This window comes from Hyaena hyaena, unplaced genomic scaffold (genome assembly GCF_003009895.1).
Source record: "Hyaena hyaena isolate Hyena2069 unplaced genomic scaffold, ASM300989v1 scaffold_126, whole genome shotgun sequence".
NCBI classification, from domain to species: domain Eukaryota; kingdom Metazoa; phylum Chordata; class Mammalia; order Carnivora; family Hyaenidae; genus Hyaena; species Hyaena hyaena.
Genome location: NW_024080759.1, coordinates 1,089,228 through 1,109,565, shown reverse-complemented (window position 1 = coordinate 1,109,565; position 20,338 = coordinate 1,089,228). Strand labels below are relative to the sequence as shown.

The window sequence follows — 20,338 nt, the reverse complement described above, 5'->3', positions numbered from 1 at the left end:
GTTCCATTCTCTATGTCCTTGTCAATACTTGTTTTAAGTTTTTTTGTTATGCATATTGTATATAAATTATATATATAATTTGGTAGCCAACCTAATGGATGTGAAGTGGTACTTTGCTTTATTTTATTTTTAACTCGTATACCCAATGTGGTGCTTAAACTCAGTACTCTGAGATCAAGAGCCACACGTTCACCAACTGAGCCAGCCAGATGCCCCTTTACTTGATATTTTAAGGTATTTATTCTTCCTGTTGAAGAGTGAGAACTTAGTTCTCCAATATACACATGAAATCTCAAACACTCCTTTCCTCTTCCATCATAGTTACAGCAAGCCCCAAACTGACAGAAAATCTACATCTGACACCACCAACCCAGAGTTTTTAAAAGAAAAAACTACCAATTGAGAAGGCAACCCAGTAAAAAAATAAGGACACAAGACTTGAATAGACATTTCACAAAAACACTGAAATGGCTAATAAGAGTGTGTAAAAGTGCTCAACATTATTCATCAGGGAACTGAAAATTAAAATGACTACACACAACTCTGAATGGCTGAAATTAGATGGACCCTCCATGAGATGGATGTGCAGTAGGCATGTTAACAGTTCAACAACTGAAAAATTAGGTGATGGTTTCTAATAAAGCTAAACATATTAGCTACCTATTGACCTTGCAGTTCTACTCTTTGGAACATACATAAGTCCAAATGAGAATGTTCATAGGCAGCTCTATCATTAGTACCAAACTAGAAATGATCCAATTTTACATAACAGGAGATTGGAAAAACTGATATATTTACAAAGTACTATGCAACAGTAGAATCCGTACAATATATATACAGCATGGATGACCTGAGTGAAAGAAGCCAGTGCTTATGTTCAAGAACAAGCAACTCTAACCTGTGGTGACAGAACTCAAAATAGTGACTCTGGGAGAGATGGTGGTAGGGGATACATTTATTGGGAATGGGCATGAGGGAAATCTGTGTAACAAATGTTCTGTGTCTTCGTTTGAGAGGTAGTTACCCAGGTGCATCCAGAGGCAACTATCACTGTACACTTAAGATTTGTGCATCTTATTCACACCTCAAAAGAGATTAAAAATTATGCTACCAGTGTGCAAGAAAATATTTTTAACAGACATGTTTCTGGGAATGCAAAATGGTACAATTCTAAAACAATCTTATTGATCAAAGTTCTACATCCATTTTTCAATCCAGCATTTGCATTTCAGGGAATCTAATCTTTAAATAATGTATTTGTGCAAAGTAGATTCATTTACTGCAGCACTGTAATGTTTGGAAACAAGCCAATTAGGGTCTGGAGCTGGTTTATATCCATACAGTGGAAGAGTATATGCATTGTGTAAAAGAAGTTCAATAGAGATACCTAGAATCTATTAGTGAATAAAAGGGGTAAAATAAGTCCTCTATCTGAATTTGCTGATCTTGGCAAAAGAAACAGAAGACGGTTAAAGAAGAAACTGAATGGGTGTCCAGTAAGGATAAAAGAATAGATGGGGGCAGGACTTGAGACAGACTTTTCAGCATTTGCCTTACTACAATTTTGCTTCTTTGAACCATGTTAATGTTACTGAACATGTTCACGTTATTACCTGTTCTTTAAAAAAAAAAATGCAATTAGGGGTACCTGGGTGTTTCAGTCAACTCTTGACCTTGGCTCAGGTTATGATCTCACCGTTCCTAAGGTCGAGTCCCACCCACATCTGGCTCTGTACTGACAGCACAGAACCTGCTTGGAATTCTCTCCTCTCTCACTTCCCCTCCCCCATTCATGCACAGAGGCTCTCAAACTAAATGAACAAACTTTTAAAAATGCATTTAGTAAACTCTTTAGACAGATGCTTAATGAACTATAATTATAAGGTCAAGGTTTTTTAAACAAGATTGCAGACTCATTTCTCACAAAAACAAAATGGAATTCAATGGGAAAGTACAATTTGGTACTTAAAACAATGTATATATATTTGCAGTTACCATATTTAGGATGTCAAGTCTTACTAAGTTGAGACCTTTCTAGATTCTTATAAAAGTTTGTCCACTTTACATTATAAAATTAATTTTAAGGGGGTCTTTAGTAATATTTTAACATTTTCTTAATGTATTTTTACTTGTGAGAAGACTTAACAAAAGGCCATTACTTACCTGATAAATATTTCTTTTGGTATGGGACTAAAATACAAAAGAAAATTAAAATTAAAATTCATGTATGCTTTATTCTAAGTTTGTCTTTAAATACTTTCAAACTAGTTAAAAACAAAATTAAATAGCTTAATATCCGTATTTCTATTGCTTGGTCAATCGTGTTTTCCATTTTGAACAAAGTTGTTTTTTGTTTCTTTGTATTTAATGATTTAGAGGTCTAACTATATTAGCTTGGTTGGTGGGAAAAGAAAAAGGAAACTCAAAGTGATGAGGTGAGGAAAATAATTTTGGTTAGAGGCTCTGTAGAAAAGCAAACCTAATAAAATTATACAGCTGTGACCCCATTAGTATGGATTTGCTACTTCTGATGTTTCAGTTATAGTTTAGTTAAAAATTTGGTTTATATAAATGTGCTCTGATACTTAGTACATGAAAAATAAATTTAATATCTAATAAATTGGAAGGTGAATTCCACTGCCATAAAACTGTAATAAATTTAATACAGTCACTATAAACTGCAGTTAAGAATTCTGCTGAAGCAAAATACATATATAGATATATATAATTCCAGACGTAAAGAAGGGAAAAATAAGTTTGGTTTACAGTTGAAGTAGAAGGGGGAATTAAAAATGCAAAGTGGAGAAATGGCTGTCATGTTTCAAGTACCCCAAAGTCATATTTTGATATTTTAAGTGTTTAATGAGAAAAGTTTTCCTAAAACTGAGAATAAGCTTTGACACTTAACAATAACCTCAAAATACTGTTGTGGGACACAATAATTTTGTCCATTAGAAAGCATTCTGATGGGGAAGAGGGTACGGCCAGAGCCCAGGGGTGGTGGTTGGAGGGTCAGGGGCCAGGTTCAGAGCTTACACCTCAGGGTTGCCAGAAAAAGAATTCTGATGGGTCAGAAGAAAAATTACATTTTAGTCCAGAACAAATTATTAACTACAATGCAGTTTTTCTTTTTGGCCTAAACAAAGGACTGTTAGTACTTGTACAGGGTCAAATTCTTTGTAAACATTAGACAGAACTCTAGAATCAGACATGAGTATTCTTCACCATTTCTGTTTAATCCCATAACATGCAAGGAGGTCATGATAATTCCTTTGAACAGTGTAAGAAATTTCTGACCTCTAGCAGGCTCTAAGAATAAGCAGAAGGAATAAAAGTATGCCTGGTTCACATGATCTGGTCCTTCTAAAATGTAAGAGAACGGGGTGCCTGGGTGGCTCAGTCGGTTCAGCGTCTGACTTCAGCTCAGGTCATGATCACAGTTCGTGGGTTCGAGCCCTATGTCGGGCTCTGTGCTGACAGCCAGCTCAGAGCCTGGAGCCTGCGTCAGATTCTGTATCTCCCGCTCTCTGACCCTCTCCTGCTCATGCTGTTTCCCTCCCTCCCTCTCTTTCTTTCAGAAATAAATAAAACGTTAAAAAAAGTTTTTTTAAGTAAAAAATAAAATGTAAGAGAATTACATCTGACTTCCAAAAGACTTGGGAGCATACCATCCTAATATATTCTGAAGTTTCTCTTATTCCCTCTAACTTATTGAGGCATACTTGTCTCAAAAATTATTTTAAAACCAGTCCTACTTTCCCCACCTCTCTAGGAATGGAAAAAAGTCTTCAGTTATACTTACTAGCTGCTTTACAAAGGGTTCCTTCCACAGAAGAAATTTCACAATTTCCTTTTTTCCATTCACCTGTCTTGGTGTGCAAAAAGGCACAGGTGTCAACTAGATCCTCACCATCTTCTTGGTCTGTCCATTTATCGAATGTCATATTTGATTTATCAAACCACTTGAAACTTGCATCTGTCAGTTAAGAATATTTTTGTCATGACAGTGGTAAATGGAGTTAAAAAGAAAGCCAAAGAAAAGGGTCTGAGATTAAAGATGGGAAATTAACTAAAATATGTCTGCTCAAAACTTTAGATTGTAGGATTTAAATTAGGAGGAATATATCTTGTGTACAAGTAAATGAAAGGTATTGGCTCAAGAAGGTTCTGTGGAAGATTCCGTTATTGAAAATAATAAAGTAACATTTTCATGGGGTAAATAGCCAAGAAAATTAAAATATTAATAGTAATCTTAGTAGTTTCATTAATTATGCATGTACTTTCTGTTTCCTACAGGGACAGTAACTACACTTACATAATATAACCTTGATAGTTCAATCTAGCATTATCCCATGGTTGACACATTTATGACCCTACCATAATACAAAAATGCTGAGCCTAGAACCGTATTTTAATCCAGACAAAAGAAACACAGCTGCTCAGGAAAGAGCTGTGGAATATGTCATGGGTGCACACTGAAAACAGAATACCCAGAGACCACAGGAAACATCAAGTTGAACTACAGAACTGAAAAATCTCAAAATTACCAGTTTTATTACCATTAGAAAGAAAAAAGAGTGGTCTCCTACAAGGTAAATCTCACTTACTTACCATCTGTGTCAAAAAACATGCCTAGTAGGATATCATCTGGGCCTTTCCATTGCTTTTTCAAAGTCTCCAGTATAAAAGCATTTTCTTCTTCATTATGTATGCTTACCATGTCTGCTCCTGAAATTATTTTTAGGTAAAAATAATGTTAACATGTTTCCAGAATCAATGCAGATCACAGGAATTATATAAAAATTATGCACTATGATACGCTCACACCTTTTTAAAATTTAGCTTGAGAATATGCACAATTTTGTAGAGACAATATTGAGAATATATGAGAAAAGTAAAATGATGTGACAATTTTATATTCTCATTTGTGTAGAGTGGGTAATTTACAGACAAAGGAACAAAACATGGAGCCTTAAGCAATAGAACACATGTTCTGCATCTCTCAACTTTCACTTTTCCCATCACCTCTTCCTCGAGCAACCATGGTTTCTCCAGTCCTTACTTCTCTAGTGTAGGGAGGAGGAGCTCTGACCATATCCAGGAGAACTGAAAGGTATGAAGCCAACTTGCCAGAACAGTGGTAAGACATTGTGAAGTTTGAGCAACAGTCTCTCTGACCTGCTTCATTTAACTGGCCTTCGTGAGCCTGCTGCCCAAGCCTTAACACCTTACCAGATTTTCTTCTGTGATCCTTAGAATAGAAAAGTCCTGGTTAAGGAAAATGATTGATAAAAGAGGTCCTCGTTCTCACAGGATAGTTGATTTTTCCTGGGATTCTTTCATGTGACTCAAGAGTAACGAGCAGCAGCTATCTGTATTTTATATCTCCCATACATTAGCTTTTGTTATCCTTAAAATCTATAAGCTACATATATATATTAGCATCCTATAAATATCAGTAACTTTACTTTTCCAAGAGATATTAACCCTGTTTCCTTACCTAGACAAAGATTCTCTTGAAAATTAAAGAGCATGTCACTGGCTTAACTGGATAATACTTTAGAGAAAATACTGGTAGAGTTAGTTTCTTTCATAATACTGTTTTTTCTAATGAAAACAGTTGGACAAATGATGACATCAAGATTTGTCGTCATAGCGGGGAGATGGGGATGGAGGAGGGCACTTGTGGGGATGAGCACTGGGTGTTATATGGAAACCAACTTGACAATAAACTATTTGTAAAAAAAAAAAAAAAAAAATTTGTCCTCATAGCAACCAGAAGGCTGGTGGGGAGGATACATCTAACCCCTGAGTGTAAGACAAAGAAATGTACAGCCTTTTAGCTGTACTCAGGTAAATAAGGAATATAACACAAAAATACTAAGAAACATAGGGCTTTCCAGCTTCAGTAATTTAGAAGTAACAATTTTCCCATTTTCCAGTGACAAGTTGTTGATCCTATATATACCTTACAGTGTGGAGACTTTCTGTACCAAAACTACAACAAGCACGTGGAGAAATGAGGAACTCTTTCCTACTATTACATTCCTCCAAATTCATCCAAACTTAACAGAATCTTCTGAAAATTCCAGAATACTTGGTTCACTGGGTCTCCACCTTGAGCATGCATCAAAATCACCTGAAAGGCTTCTTAGACTAGTACGAGGCTACACACAGTTTCAGATTCAACTGGAGTGAGATGGGACCTGAGAATTTACATTCCCAACAGCTTCCCAGGTGATGCTGCTGCTGCTGCTGCTGATCCAGGAACCATCCTTTGAGAATTACAGGTGCCTTAAATAGTAGGCTACTATATTTATGACATCACAATAAGGCTGGTAATATTTTGGTAATAAGGTAACAGTTAAATAGAGACAGAGCTATTATGTACGGATATGTTAAGAAAAATTTGTATTAAGCGATTACTTTTATATCTTAAAAGAGACAAAAAAAAAAAAACCCCAATAAATTAACAAGAAAAATACTGTAAGGCCAAAAAGTCTCCCCCAAACCATACTGGATTGTTAGAGAAGAAAATCACAAACTGGGCAAACTGGAGCTCCATTATAAATGAAGCAAACACCTTAATGGAAGAAAAAATTAGTTTCAAGACTGTAAAAAAAGTTCACCTTCACAAAAGGAAATCTAACAAAAGAAATGTGTGAGAAATGCAATCTCACTAGTAAATAAATGAAAATTAAATTAAGCAGACTTTCAGACATCTAGATTAAACAGTGTTGGCCCTGGGTATAACAAAATAGGAACTCATAAGTGGTTAGGTGGAGTAAAAATTAGTACAACCTTTTTGGAAACAATGTGGCAAGATGTGGCAAGAGCCCTTTAAAAAGCACATATTTAACCCAGCAATCCTTAACAATCATTGGCTCTGTGCTCAAACACATTCATTAAAGTTCATCACATGTTTATGATACTGAAAGACTGCAAATAATTTAATAGCTAATATTAAAGGACTAAATCAATTATGGCATTTCTATATACTGGATTAATATACAGTTATTAGGAAATATGCATTACATTTTTACTGCCACAGACATTTTTAAGGGAAAATGCAGATTACAGGACAGTTTGCCAAATATGATCCCTTTTCTTACATACTAAAATAATGATGGAACACCTGGTTGGCTCAGTCAGTTAAGTGTCCAACTCCAGCTCAGGTCATGATCTCACATGAGTTTGAGCCCCGCACAGGGCTCTGCGCACAGAGCACAGCTACTTTGGATCCTCCCTCTCTGGCTCGTGCTCACACGCTCTCTCTCTTTCTCACTCTCTCAAAAACATTAAAAAGCACACTGCATTAAAAAAAAAAGTATTTATTAATATAAATTTGCCTGGGGTGAAATGTCTAGGATACTTAACCAAAATGTTAATAAGTCATTACATTTCCTTAGGGTGGTGCAATTTAGGGTGATTTTATTTTTAAAATATTTGCATATGTATTTTTCTAAGTTTTTTATAATGATTGTGCATATTACAAAGAACTTTTTAAAAAAGTCAGATAGTAATACTTTAATCCAGAGTTAGTATTCAGCAAGGTTCTCTGAGTTGTATCTCCATTTTGTAAAAAACTATGATGATTTTATCATTTCCAGCTGCCTGTCTGTTAAATGTCACACAGGCTTTTAATCTGTTTCACCCTGATACTTGTACTCACTTGTAAAATGTGACCAAAATACCACTCTAGAAAAATTCTCAAGGGAAGTATTTAACTAGGTCATAGTTTTGGCTTAAGTGTTCAGAGAGGAGTTTTTCATCCTTTTCTTTGACCTTGAAGAAGCCAATGAAACTTTAATGATTCTTAACATTGTAATCTAATTAAATACTGTATAAACTTAAATTACTGTGTCAGGCAAATAAGACACACTTCTTTTTTTTTTTTTTTTTTTTTAACCAAATGACAGCATAAGTCCCTGGAGAATGCATGTGCTCAAGAAAAATTTTTACAATGCATTACCACTGATACTACCTGCTGAGATATAATTTGGGTCTTCAATTCTTTTTATAGCTAGTGACATAGCTCACAAATCACAAAAAGGAAATATTGAAAATATTCTATTTTAATAACATACAAATTAAAGGTAAAATGCTGCAAAATAAGAAAAATATTAGTCTCTCACAATTATTTTCCTAAAAGAATAATGATACCAAAAATAAGGAGAGGTAATATAAAGTAAATTAGCACAAAGCACTGGGAATATTTCTAAAGATACCTCTCTGCAGCCCAAAAGGTAACAAATCACTTGTTTTCCAAACCCCTAATGACATGTTTAAGATACCATTTTGTATAGCTGGGAAGATTTTATAAATCCCAGTGTAAATATTGTAATATTATACCTTCTGCTCTTTCTTCTTAATACATAGCAGACACTGAAATCATGTCCACCTACACTCTTATCCAAAACAGTGGTCTAGCCAAAAATAAATACCAGTACTATTAACTAATTTTAGCTAATTTGCTGATTCATTAATGAACTGGGTATTTCCAGAGTGGAAACAAATAGAGAGGATTATCAAATAAATGATAAGGTTAACAAAAATGTATGAAACATTTTTTTAAAACCCAATCAGTAAGGCCAACTGAATTTATAGGTTTTTAACTGGGGCAAAGAGTGATATTTTTCTTTAGACACCAGATAAATTATATAAGCAAATTTGAATATAACAATTTAAAATTCCTGGGGTGCCTGCGTGGCTCCATCCATTAAGCATCCGACTTCAGCCCATGTCATCATCTCACAGTTTGAGTTTGACCACTGCATTGGGCTCTGTACTGACAGCTCAGAGCCTGGAGTCTGCTCTAGATTCTGTGTCTCCTTCTCTCTTCTCTCCTTTCCCTGCTTGTGTTCTCTCTCAAAAATAAACATTTAAAATTCCTAAGTGGCTGCCCTGCTTGAACAGTAGAGTTAATGGACCCCAGAACAAGCAACCAAGGTCAAATCACGAAGTTTCTGGGTGTTTCCAATTCTGGTTTGCTTTACTAAAGAAAAATGGCAAGTACAACTCAACTACACTGGAGTTGTAAAAGTAGTCAGGCAGCCAGTATTAATTATGCCTCTGTAAAGCAAGCATTTGCTTAACCGCTAAAGATAAGCAGTAAAGCTGGACAGTGAACTCTGACCTAGTGGTTCATACAGGATAATAAGAATATAGGAACAGGTCTTTTCTTGGCTCTCGGCCTCCCAAATAACTCGTTATTGAAATCTACATTAAGTATACTTAATATAAGTAACTTTTTAAAAAAAGAGACAGAAAATTGTTATAGGGGAAGCCCCATTTGAAAAAATTCCTATTATTCAATTTTTAAAAATATTTATTTATTTTGATAGAGAGTGCATGAGCAGCTGATGGGCAGAAAGAGAGAATCCCAAGCAGGCTCTGCATCGTCAGCACCGAGCCTGACTTGAGGCTGGAACTCACAAACCGTGAGATCATGACCTTAGCTGACATCAAGAGTTGGATGCTAAACCGATTGAGCCACCCAGTCCTCAATTTCTTTAAAATGAAACCATACGAGTAGATTGGAAATGCTGTCTTGCTTTCATAGAGCCAATGTTCAACACCATTTGGCAGGTAGGAGTTTTTCAAAGGCAAACAATATGCATTGAGTACCACTTGGCACTTAACAGGATTAAACACCTCTATACTTACATTCACTCCTTCTATGATAAGTATGTGATATTCTTACAAAATGTCGTTTTGGTTGGTTGCTAGAATTTTTTTTTTTATTTTAGGGAAAGGGCATTTCTAAATGCTAAGAGTTACTAATGAACCTAAGATAAAATTTAATGAAATGATCAAGAGATTTTAGACCTCATGCAGTAATAAAAAGCACCTCTAAAGAATCAAGGACTCTCATATCACCATCACAGGTATTTCAATTAAAAAAGTTGCTAGTTCACATCCTAGTTTCAGTTTGAACTTAAAGTATCACAACAATCAGAGGCAACAACAAGGATGTACTTTGGGCCAAACATATAAAGAACACCCAAGCACACCTTTTTAAAAAATATCATTTTTATTTAAAATATTCCACAATGTGAAGTTGTAAATATATTTTCCAGAGAATAATGAGTGTATCTGCTAGCAAATAGCCTTTTCCTCCTTTTTGTTTTTTTAATGTTTGTTTATTTTGAGAGAGAGGAAAAGACAGCATGAGCAGGAGAGGGGGAGGGAGAGAGAAGCCCAAGCAGGCTCTGAGCTGTCAGTGCAGAGCCTGAGGTGGGGGCTTGATCTCACGAACCATGATATCATGGCCTGAGCTGAAATCAAGAGTCAGACACTCAACAGACTGAGCCACCCAGGTACCCGTCTCCTTTTTTTTTTTTTTTTTAAGATACATTTCTTTACCACAGATTCATTTCACGGTCCCATTTCTGCCCACACTACATACCTGAAACAGCACTTTGAAGACAGAATAACAGAGTGCTGTCTGTTAGACCTTTCTAGACCCTAGTTTAAATCCTGGCTCGGCCATTTATTACCTGTGTGACCTTGAACAAATAAACTGAACTTAATGTGTCCCATTGATAAAAGGAGGGTAATAATAAACTACCTGACAAACTAGGTTTGTCATGTTCACTAAACCCAGGTAAAGTATATGGTGTACCGAAGCACAGTGCTTGGCGCAGAGTGTGCACATTCAACAGACACTGCTGTTGCTCAGTTCCTGGCAAACAGCTTTGGACAGTATTGTCTAACAGCTGTCTTCCGACTTAGAAGTTAACTATATCCCCATTTCCACTTACAGCTTCTGTATTATACAATAAAAATTGTCCATTTATTATAGGGACCCAGGTAAAAGTGAGCTATAACTTTTTTTTTTTTTTTTTTTTTTTTTTTTTTTTTTTTTTTTTTTTTACTGTTTATTTTTGAGAGAAAGAGGGAGGGGGGAGAAACAGAGTGCGAGGAAGACACAGAATCTGAAGCAGGCTCCAGGTCTGAGCTGTCAGCACAGAAGCTCGAACTCGCAGACGACAGGATTATGACCTGAGTCAAAGTTGGAAGCTTAACCAACTGAGCCACCCAGGCACCCTGAGAAAACTATTATTTTAAGGAATTATTGAACACTATTTAACAACTGTGGGAAAAAAAGGAATAAACTCCTTACCATGATCAGTACACTGATTTCTGACATCTTCTATGCCTTCTACTTTGATGGCTTCTTGAAGAAAAATGTAACAACTGTCTTGGAACTGAACCCAGGTAGATGAAGGGCAGTCTATGTGGGAAAAGAGAAACCCTGTTAAATAACTTGAAAAGAACTCCAAGAATTCCTAAAGATAATAAGATAATAAGATATATCCCTTGTTGGATATATGAATGCTGATGCATAGGAGCACTTGTACCCCAATGTTCATAGCAGCACTCTCAACAATAGCCAAAACATGGAAAGAGCCTAAGTGTCCATCAAAGGACGAATGGATCAAGAAGATGTGGTTTGTCTATACGATCGGATACTACATGGCAATGAGAAACAATGAAATCTGGCCATGTGTAGCAACGTGGATGGACCTTGAGGGTGTTATGCTGAGTGAAATAAGTCAGGCAGAGAAGGACAAATATCATATGTTTGCACGTATAGGAGGATTAGGAGGAACTTGACGGAGGAACAAGGGGGAGAAGAAGGGGGGAAATAGTGGGGGAAAGGGAGAGAGGCAAACCATGAGAGACTCTTGAATGCTGAGAACAAACTGAGGACTGATGGGTGTGGGGGGGGAGGGGGAAGATGGACATGGAGGAGGGTACTTGTGGGGATGAGCACTGGGTGTTATATGGAAACCAACTTGACAAACTATTTGTAAAAAAAAATAAAAATAAAAAGTTTTAAAAAAAGAAACCTAAAAAAAAGATATATCCCTTGTTAATTTAGCAACAAAGCTCTCATTATTTGTTAAAAGAAATTTAATATTGTGATAGGAATTTATTTTTCTCCAGTCTATATATAGAAGAGGAGAAATGTGCCAATGATTCTCTTTTGATTTGACAGAACAAAGTTACAAGTCTTTAGGGTGTTTAGAAATTCAGACATGTAGATTACAGCATTATTACCAAGGCAACGAACTATCAAGAAAGACAACCAATAGAAATGCAAGCTCTTTCTGAAGGTTGTCTTTGCTGTATATAGTAACAATTTCAAAAGTCTCAAGAGTTTACAAAATCTTTTTTAAAAATTATACTTCTAAGAACAGAGAAGAGGCGAGTTGCTAGATTATGAATATTCAGGCACATTTTCATATTGCACAGGAAAACAAGATTGATGTTCTTATGAACATTCTTAGTTTAACACCTCATCCAAGCAGATTCTTTGAACTAGTTCTATGAAACAGAAACATCTCCAATGCTGCAGAGACGAGTGGCACCTCTTTCGTCTCTTGATCTCTTTTTTCATTCATTATAAATGTGTACATCTGTAAGCCTTGGCTCTGGAATTTCATTAGTATTAAAAGCAAAAGTAAAAGAGATTGATCTCACTGGCCAGAACGGGGAAAACAGAGGAGGATTTTACCGAATTCAAGTGAATAAAAGAAGCATAAGACATTAATCTTCCCTCTTCCCTTAAGTCTCTAAAGGGAAAATCACTATGATTTGTTCCTGATTTTATTTTTAAGTTCTGTTTGTAATCTTGGTATACAAAAGTAAAAGAATCCCCTACTACAAAGATCCAGACTTAACCTCAGAGCTATGTTAATTTAAATTCAACAACCTGAATTTACTAAGCTCAGAATACAGCAAAGACCATTAGCTGTCCCTAGTACGTGACCTCAGCATTTTTTTTTCTGGTGTCTTTACTGAGTTTTATTTTGTTTCATTTCATTTCATTTACCTCAGTTTCTTATACAACACAAAATACATGACCACCAAGCTAAAGTGTTTTCCAGTCTTCCAGTAACTTCTGGATAATGAGCTGTGAGCTGAAGTGAAAGGTACAAAATTGCCTTTAAAAGTACTTCAAAAGTGGGGTGCCTGGGTGGCTCAGTTGATTAAGTGTACGACATTGGCTCAGGACATGATCTTGCAGTTTGTGAGTTCAAGCCCCGTGTCGGACTCTGTGCTGACAAATCAGAGCCTGGAGCTTGCTTCAGATTCTGTGTCTCCCTCTCTCTCTACCCCAGCCCCACTCATGCTCTGTCTCTCTCAAAAATAAACATTTAAAAAAAACCAAAAAATAAAAGTACTTCAAAAGTGTTTTCCCTGGATCATATGAAAAACAACAAAAAAATGGATCATATGAACAAAGCCTGTCCCTTTCCCACTGGCTAATGGGTACTCAGTCATCTTTAATCAAATGAACAGTGGAAACAACCTAGGAAAAACAAAGCAGCAAGACAGGAGCATCCTACATGGAGCCATCATATCACACTTGGATTGTTATGAGACAGAAAAGAAACTTTATCTTGATAAGCTATTGCTAATTCAGGTCACTGTTGCAGCAGCTGGGTCAATATCCTAAATAATACCATGGGTTACTTAAAAATGCTCCCATGGTGAGACCTGAGTTATTATGGCTTCATACTGCTACATTTAGCAGTTAACTCTTCCACGATGGGGGTGCCTGCCTGGCTGACTCAGTTGGTAGAACATGTGACTCTTGATCTCAGGGTTGTAGGTTTGAGCATCCTGTTCAGTGTAGAGATTACTAAAAAATAATAAATAATTCAAGATGTACTAGCATGAGGGTAGGTGTCTCAAGATACAATTTATTTTAGGGGCGCCTGGGTGGCTCAGTCGGTTAAGCATCCGACTTCAGATCGGTCATGATCTCACAATTCATGGGTTCAAGCCCTGTGCTGACAGCCAGCTCAGAGCCTGGAGCCGGCTTCAGATTCTGTGTCTCCCTCTCTCTCTGACCCTCCCCTGCTCACACTGCCTCTCTCTCTCTCAGAAATAAATAAAACATTAAAAAAAATTTTTTTAAAAAGAAAGATACAATTTATTTTATATGCAGGTTTTTTTCCTTTCTGCTGTTAAGTACTTGCATTACACATGTGACTACCTTGGCTTGAACCCTGGTAGGAATCCAGAACTTTTTCATTGTGGTAGCTTAAAGGTAGTTGGTAGGGATATTTTAGCAACATTTACTTAATGAAACATTAAATTAAAAAAAAAATCTGGCTGTAAAATTATATGTGCCATAAGGAATTAAAAAGCAAGGAAGTCCATTAAGGTTTAAGAATTGGACAGGCCAGACACATCTGTAGGGGAAGGGTACAGGGAGGGCCTGAAAACAGAATGCTACGTTGAAAGTCTGTAGATGGAGCAGCCACACCCTTAGATCCTCTTCCTGCAAAACAGTACTCAGCCATCATACGTGTACTATATACCTTTGCTGCCCTCTTTGAAAGTCTGGTTCTTACTCAGAGGAACTTTTTAGATTCACATATAAGTGAAATCATATAACATCTGTCTTTCTCTGTCTGACTTACTTCACTTAGCATAATACCCTCCAAGTCCATCCATGTTCTCACAAATGGCAAGATTTCATTCTTTTTATGGCTAATATCCCACTGTCGGGTGTGTGTGTGTCTGTGTGTGTGTGTGTCTGTGTTTACACACCTCCACATCTTTATTCATCTATTGATGGACGCTTAGGTTGCTTCCATATCTTGGTTACTGCAAATAATGTTATAACAAACATAGGGATGCATATATCATTCCAAACTACCTTTCATTTAGGGAGGTAAATACCCAGTAGTGGAATTACTGGATCATATAGTAATTCTATTTTTAATTTTTTAAGGAACCTCCAAATTGTTTTCCACAGTGGCTGCACCAAGTTTCATTCCTACCAACAGTGCCCAAGTGCTCCTTTTTCTCACATCCTCACCAACAACTGTTATTCTCAAGTATTTTAAAAAAAATTTTATGTTTATTTTTGAGAGAGCAAGAGAGAACATGTGAGTTGGGGAAGAAAGTCTGATGAGGGGCTCAAACTTATGAACTGTGAGATCATGACCTGAGCCGAGATCAGACACTTAACCGACTGAGCCACCCAGATATTAAAAATACTTCAAGGTATGACAGGAAACTATCAAAATCCTAGAGGATAAAGCAGGCAACAACCTCTTTGACCTCAACTGCAGCAATTTCTTACTCATCACATCTCCAAAGGTAAGGGAATTAAAAGCAAAAATGAGTTACTGGGACCTCATCAAGATAAAAAGCTTCTGCACTGGAAGACATGAACAGACACTTCTCCAAAGAGGACATCCAGATGGCCAACAGACACATGAAACGATGCTCAGCATCCCTCCTCATCAGGGAAATACAAATCAAAACCACACTGAGATACCACCTCATGCCAGTCAGAGTGGCTAAAATGAACAAATCAGGACACTCTAGATGCTGGCGAGGATGTGGAGAAATGGGCACCCTCCTACACTGTTGGTGGGAATGTAAGCTGGTGCAACCCCTCTGGAAAACATTGTGGAGGTTCCTCAAAAAGTTAACAATAGAACTCCCCTATGACCCAGCAGTAGCACTGCTAGGAATTTACCCAAGGGATACAGGAGTGCTGATGCATAGGGGCACATGGACCCCAATGTTCATAGCAGCACTCTCAACAACAGCCAAAACATGGAAAAAGCCTAACTGTCCATCAACGGATGAATGGATCAAGAAGACGGGGTTTATCTATACCATGGAATACTACATGGCAATGAGAAAGAATGACATCTGGCCATTTGTAGCAACATGGATGGACCTTGAGGGTGTTATGCTGAGCAAAATAAGTCAGGCAGAGGACAGATACCATATGTTTGCACATATAGGTGGATTAGGAGGAACTTAACAGAGGGCCATGAGGGAGAAGAAGGGGAAAAATAGTTGGGAAGAGAGAGGGAGGCAAACCATGAGAGACTCTTGAATGCTGAGAACAAACTGAAGGCAGATGGGGGTGGGGGAGAGGGGAAGGGGGGTGATGGGCATGGGGTAGGGCACTTGTTGGGATTGTTGTGCCCGATTCGCGAGTCCCCAGAGACCACCAAGGAGCTGACACCGATGCAAGTACAAAAGGGTCTTTATTACAAGCTCGAGCCAGGGCTCACCCATCTACCGATGTAGTGGCAGCAAGGTGAAGCCCCGAACAATAGCGAGTAGGGTTTTTATGGGGTAAGAGACGGGGGTGTTACAGTGCACACGTTGTATGTATAGCATCATCACATAAGCACCAATTACAATTGTACAGCACCCATGGTAACAGCTTTGACCATTCAGTATCTGTGAGGTGTTCATTACTTTTGGTGGGACCCAATCATGACTTTTGAGAATCCTTTGAAAATGACCAATTATGAGGTGAGTTCAAAGGGCCCACGTGGGGTTCAGGCAAGCGATGAGTGATTGGCTAGTTTGTATAAAGTAACTATCTGCAGTTCCCAGCCCTGACTCAGACCACAGGAATGTTTTTTTGATTAGCTGATCTGAGGGCGGTCTGAGGATGGCTTTAGCCTTGAGCAATCTGAGGCTTCTCCTGGAACTGGGGCTACATGTAGCCCGTGGTTGCTCTTAATGGAGACCTTAATCTCAAAATGACATTACTTAGGCTCTTCAGGATGAGCACTGGGTGTCATATGGAAACCAACTTGACAATAAACTATTTAAGGAAAAAAAAAAGCTTCTGCACTGCAAAGCTTTTGCTTTGCAAATCAACAAAAAAGGCAACCAGTGGAATGGGAAAAGATATTTGCAAAAGACGTACTGGATAAAGGACTAGTATCCAAAATCTATAAAGAACTCACCAAACTCCACACCTGAAAAACAACACAGTGAAGAAATGGGCAGAAGAATAGACACTTTTCCTTTTTTTCTAATTTTTTTTTTTAGAGTTTATTTTTGAGACAGAGACAGAGCACAAGTGGGGGAGGGGCAGAGAGAGGGAGACACAAAATCTGAAACAGGCTCCAGGCTCTGAGCTGTCAGCACAGAACATGACATGGGGCTCGAACCCACAAACCGCGATATCATGACCTGAGCCAAAGTCGTATGCTTAACTGACTGAGCCACCCAGGCGCCCCAAGAATAGACACTTTTCCAAAGACGTTTAGATGGCCAACAGACATATGAAACAATGTTCAACGTCCCTCATCATCAGGGAAATACAAATCAAGGCCACTCTGAGATATCACCTCACACTGGTCAGAGTAGTTAAAATGAATGAATTTTAGCTGCTAGCGAGGATGTAGAGAAATGGGAACCCTCTTGCACTGTTGGTGGAAATGCAAACTGGTGCAGCCACTCTGGAAAACAGAATAGAGGTTCCTCAAAAAACTAAAATAGAAGTATCCTGTGACCCAGCAATTACACTGCTAGGAATTTACCCAAGGGATACAGGAGTGCTGATGCATAGGGGCATATGTACCCCATGTTAACAGCAGTGCTTTCAACAACAGCCAAGTTATGGAAACAGCCTAAATGTCCATCAACTGATGAATGGATTAGAAGATGTGGTTTATATATATAATGGAATACTACTTGGCAATGAGAAAGAATGAAATTGTGCCATTTGCAGCAACATGGATGGAACTGGAAGGTATTATGCTGAGTGAAATAAGTCAGTCAGAGAAAGAGATCGCATGTTTTCACTCATATGTGGATCCTGAGAAACTTAACAGAGACCATAGGTGAAAGGAAGGGGGAAAAAATAGTTACAAATAGAGAGGGAGGGAGACAAACCATAAGAGACTCTTAAATACAGAGAACAAACTGAGGGTTGATGGGGGTGGGAGAGGGGGAAATGGGGGATGGGCACTGAAGAGGGCCCTGGAATGAGCACTGGGTGTTGTGTGTAAACAAATGTGACAATAAATTATATTTAAAAAATAAAATTAAATAAATGAATAAATAAAAAAGATCTCAAGGTATTTTTAAATTTCCTCTTTGATGTCTTCATTGACGTTTCTTTCATAGCATGTTGTTTAGCCTCCACATGTTTGTGGAGTTTGGGGATTTTTTTTTCTTTTCTTGTATTTGATATCTAGTTTCATACTAGCTATGTTGTTATGAGAAAAGATGCATGGGGTGCCTGAGTGGCTCAGTCAGTTGAACAACTGACTCTTGATTTCGGCTCAAGTCATGATCTCAAGATTCCTGAGACGGAGCCCCACTGTCAGTATGCAGCGTGCTTAGGATTCTGTCTTTCTCTCTCTCTGCTCCTCCCCTGTTCACATGCAAGCGCTCTCTCTGTCTCTCTCTCTCTTTCAAAATAAATAAACATGTAAGAAAAGATGCTTGATATGATTTCAATCTTTTAAAATTATTGAGACTTGTCTTGTGGCCTAACATGTGATCTAAAGTGAGAATATTCCATGTGCATTTGAAAAGAATGTGTATTCGTCTCCTTGGTCTGTATGTATCTGTTAAATCTGTCTGGTCTAATGTGTTGTGTAAGGCCACTGTTTCCTTACTGACTTTCTGTCTGGATGATATATTCACTGCTGTAAGTGGAATGTTAAAGTTTCCTACTACTATTGTATTACTGCCAATTTCTACCTTCATATCTGTTAATATTTGCTTTATATATTTAGGTGTCATATGTTGGGTGTACAGATATCTATAGCTGTTACATTCTCTTGTTGGATTGATCTCTTTATGATTATGTAATGCCCTTCTTCTCTTGTTCCAGTCCTTCTTTTAATGTCACCTTTGTCTAGGGGGCGCCTGGGTGGCTCAATCTGTTAAGCATCCAGCTCTTGAGTTTGGCTCAGGTCATTATCCCAGAGCTGTGAGACTGTGCCCTGTAGCAAGCCCTGTGTCAGGCTCCATGCTCAGCTTGTGATTCTCTCTCTCCAAAACTGCCCCTCTCCCCTACTTGCACTATAAATAATTAAATAAGTAAGTAAATAAATGGTCTGTTTTGTCTAAGTACTGGTACCCAGCTTTCTTTCCATTTCCATGTAATATCTTTTTCCAATTCTTCACTTTCAGTCTATATGTGTCATTAGGTCTGAAGTTGAGTCTTACAGGCAGTGTATAAATGAGTCTTGTTCTGTTTTTGTTTAAGTAACTTCTATACCCAATGCAGGCTTGAACTTATAACCCCCAGAGCAAGAGTTGCATGCTCTACCAACTGAGCCAGTGAAGTGCCCTGGGTGTCTTTTTTTTTTTTCCCAGTCACCCTAAGTCTTTTGATTGGAACATTTAGACCATTTACACTTAAAGAAATTATTGATAGCTATGTACTTACTGCCATTTCATTAACTGCTTTTGGGTCCTTTTGTAGTTCTCTCTGTTCCTTCTTTTCTTGCTTCTTCCTTTGTGATATGGCTTTCTTTAATGTTACGTTTGGATTCCTTTCTCTTTATTTTTTGTGTATGCATTATAGGTTTTTGGTTTGTGGTTACCATGAGGTTCATATATAGCATCCTGTGTATACAGCAGTCTATTTTAAATTGATGGTCACTTAAGTTTGAACACATTCTAAAAGCACTACATTTACTTTCCACGTTTTATGTGTGACATCACATTTTACAACTTCTTATTTTGTGCATCCCTTACCTAATTATTGTAGATAATTGACTTTACTACTTCTGTCTTTCAATCTTCATACTAGCTTTATAAGTGGTTGATCCACTACCTGTACTATGTTTCCCTTTACCAGTAAATTTTTTTTCTTTCAAAATCTTACTTCTCGGGGCGTCTGGGTGGCTCAGTCTGTTAAGCTTCTTACTTCAGCTCAAGTCATGATCTCGCAGTTCGTGGATTCACACCCCGCATCAGGCTTTGTGCTGACAGCTCAGAGCCTGAAGCCTGCTTCAAATTCTGGGTCTCCCTCTCTCTCTCTGCCCGTCCCCTGCTCATGCTCTGTCTCTCTCTCAAAATAAACATTAAAAAAAATCAAAATCTTCTTACTTCTATTTGTGGCTTTTTCTGCTTAAAGGAGTCCCTTTAAGGTTTCTTGTAAGGCCAGTTTAGTGGTGATGGGCACCTCTCTGCCCCTCCTACCCTTTTCAATGTGGCTTTTTCTCTCCATCTTCGGCTGTGGAAGAGCTGCTGTCCTAGCTCTGGTCGTGCTCAGAGTTTATCTGTATATTGTCATAGCCTTGCTGGATTCATGGGCAGAGTTGAGCTCAGGGTCCACCCATTCTGCCATCTTGATCCTCCTCCCTCTTATTTCCTTGCATTTCAGTGTTACTAACTGGAATCATTTTCCATTCGTTTGAAGAAGTGTCTTTGGTGTTTCTTTTACAACTAGTTTATTACAAACTCCTTCTGTAAGTATCTTTATACCACGTTCATGTTTAAAGGATATTTTTGCAAATACAGAATTCTAGATTGTCAACTTATGATTCATTTAAGATGTAATTTTAATGTTTTGGCTTCCATTATT

The 20,338-nt window shown here is 37.7% G+C and overlaps 1 protein-coding gene across 1 annotated transcript in view; it reads right to left on the bottom strand.

The window, feature by feature from the left end:
• Positions 1-20,338, bottom strand: part of LOC120235303 (lymphocyte antigen 75) — a 144,975-nt gene that overhangs the window by 4,443 nt on the left and 120,194 nt on the right. The window contains exons 35-38 of the mRNA XM_039237534.1: positions 11,126-11,236; positions 4,612-4,728; positions 3,803-3,976; positions 2,164-2,190 (exon numbers count right to left, since the gene is read on the bottom strand). Coding sequence (XP_039093465.1) covers positions 2,164-2,190; positions 3,803-3,976; positions 4,612-4,728; positions 11,126-11,236 — 429 coding nt within the window. The remainder of the gene's footprint in view (positions 1-2,163; positions 2,191-3,802; positions 3,977-4,611; positions 4,729-11,125; positions 11,237-20,338) is intronic.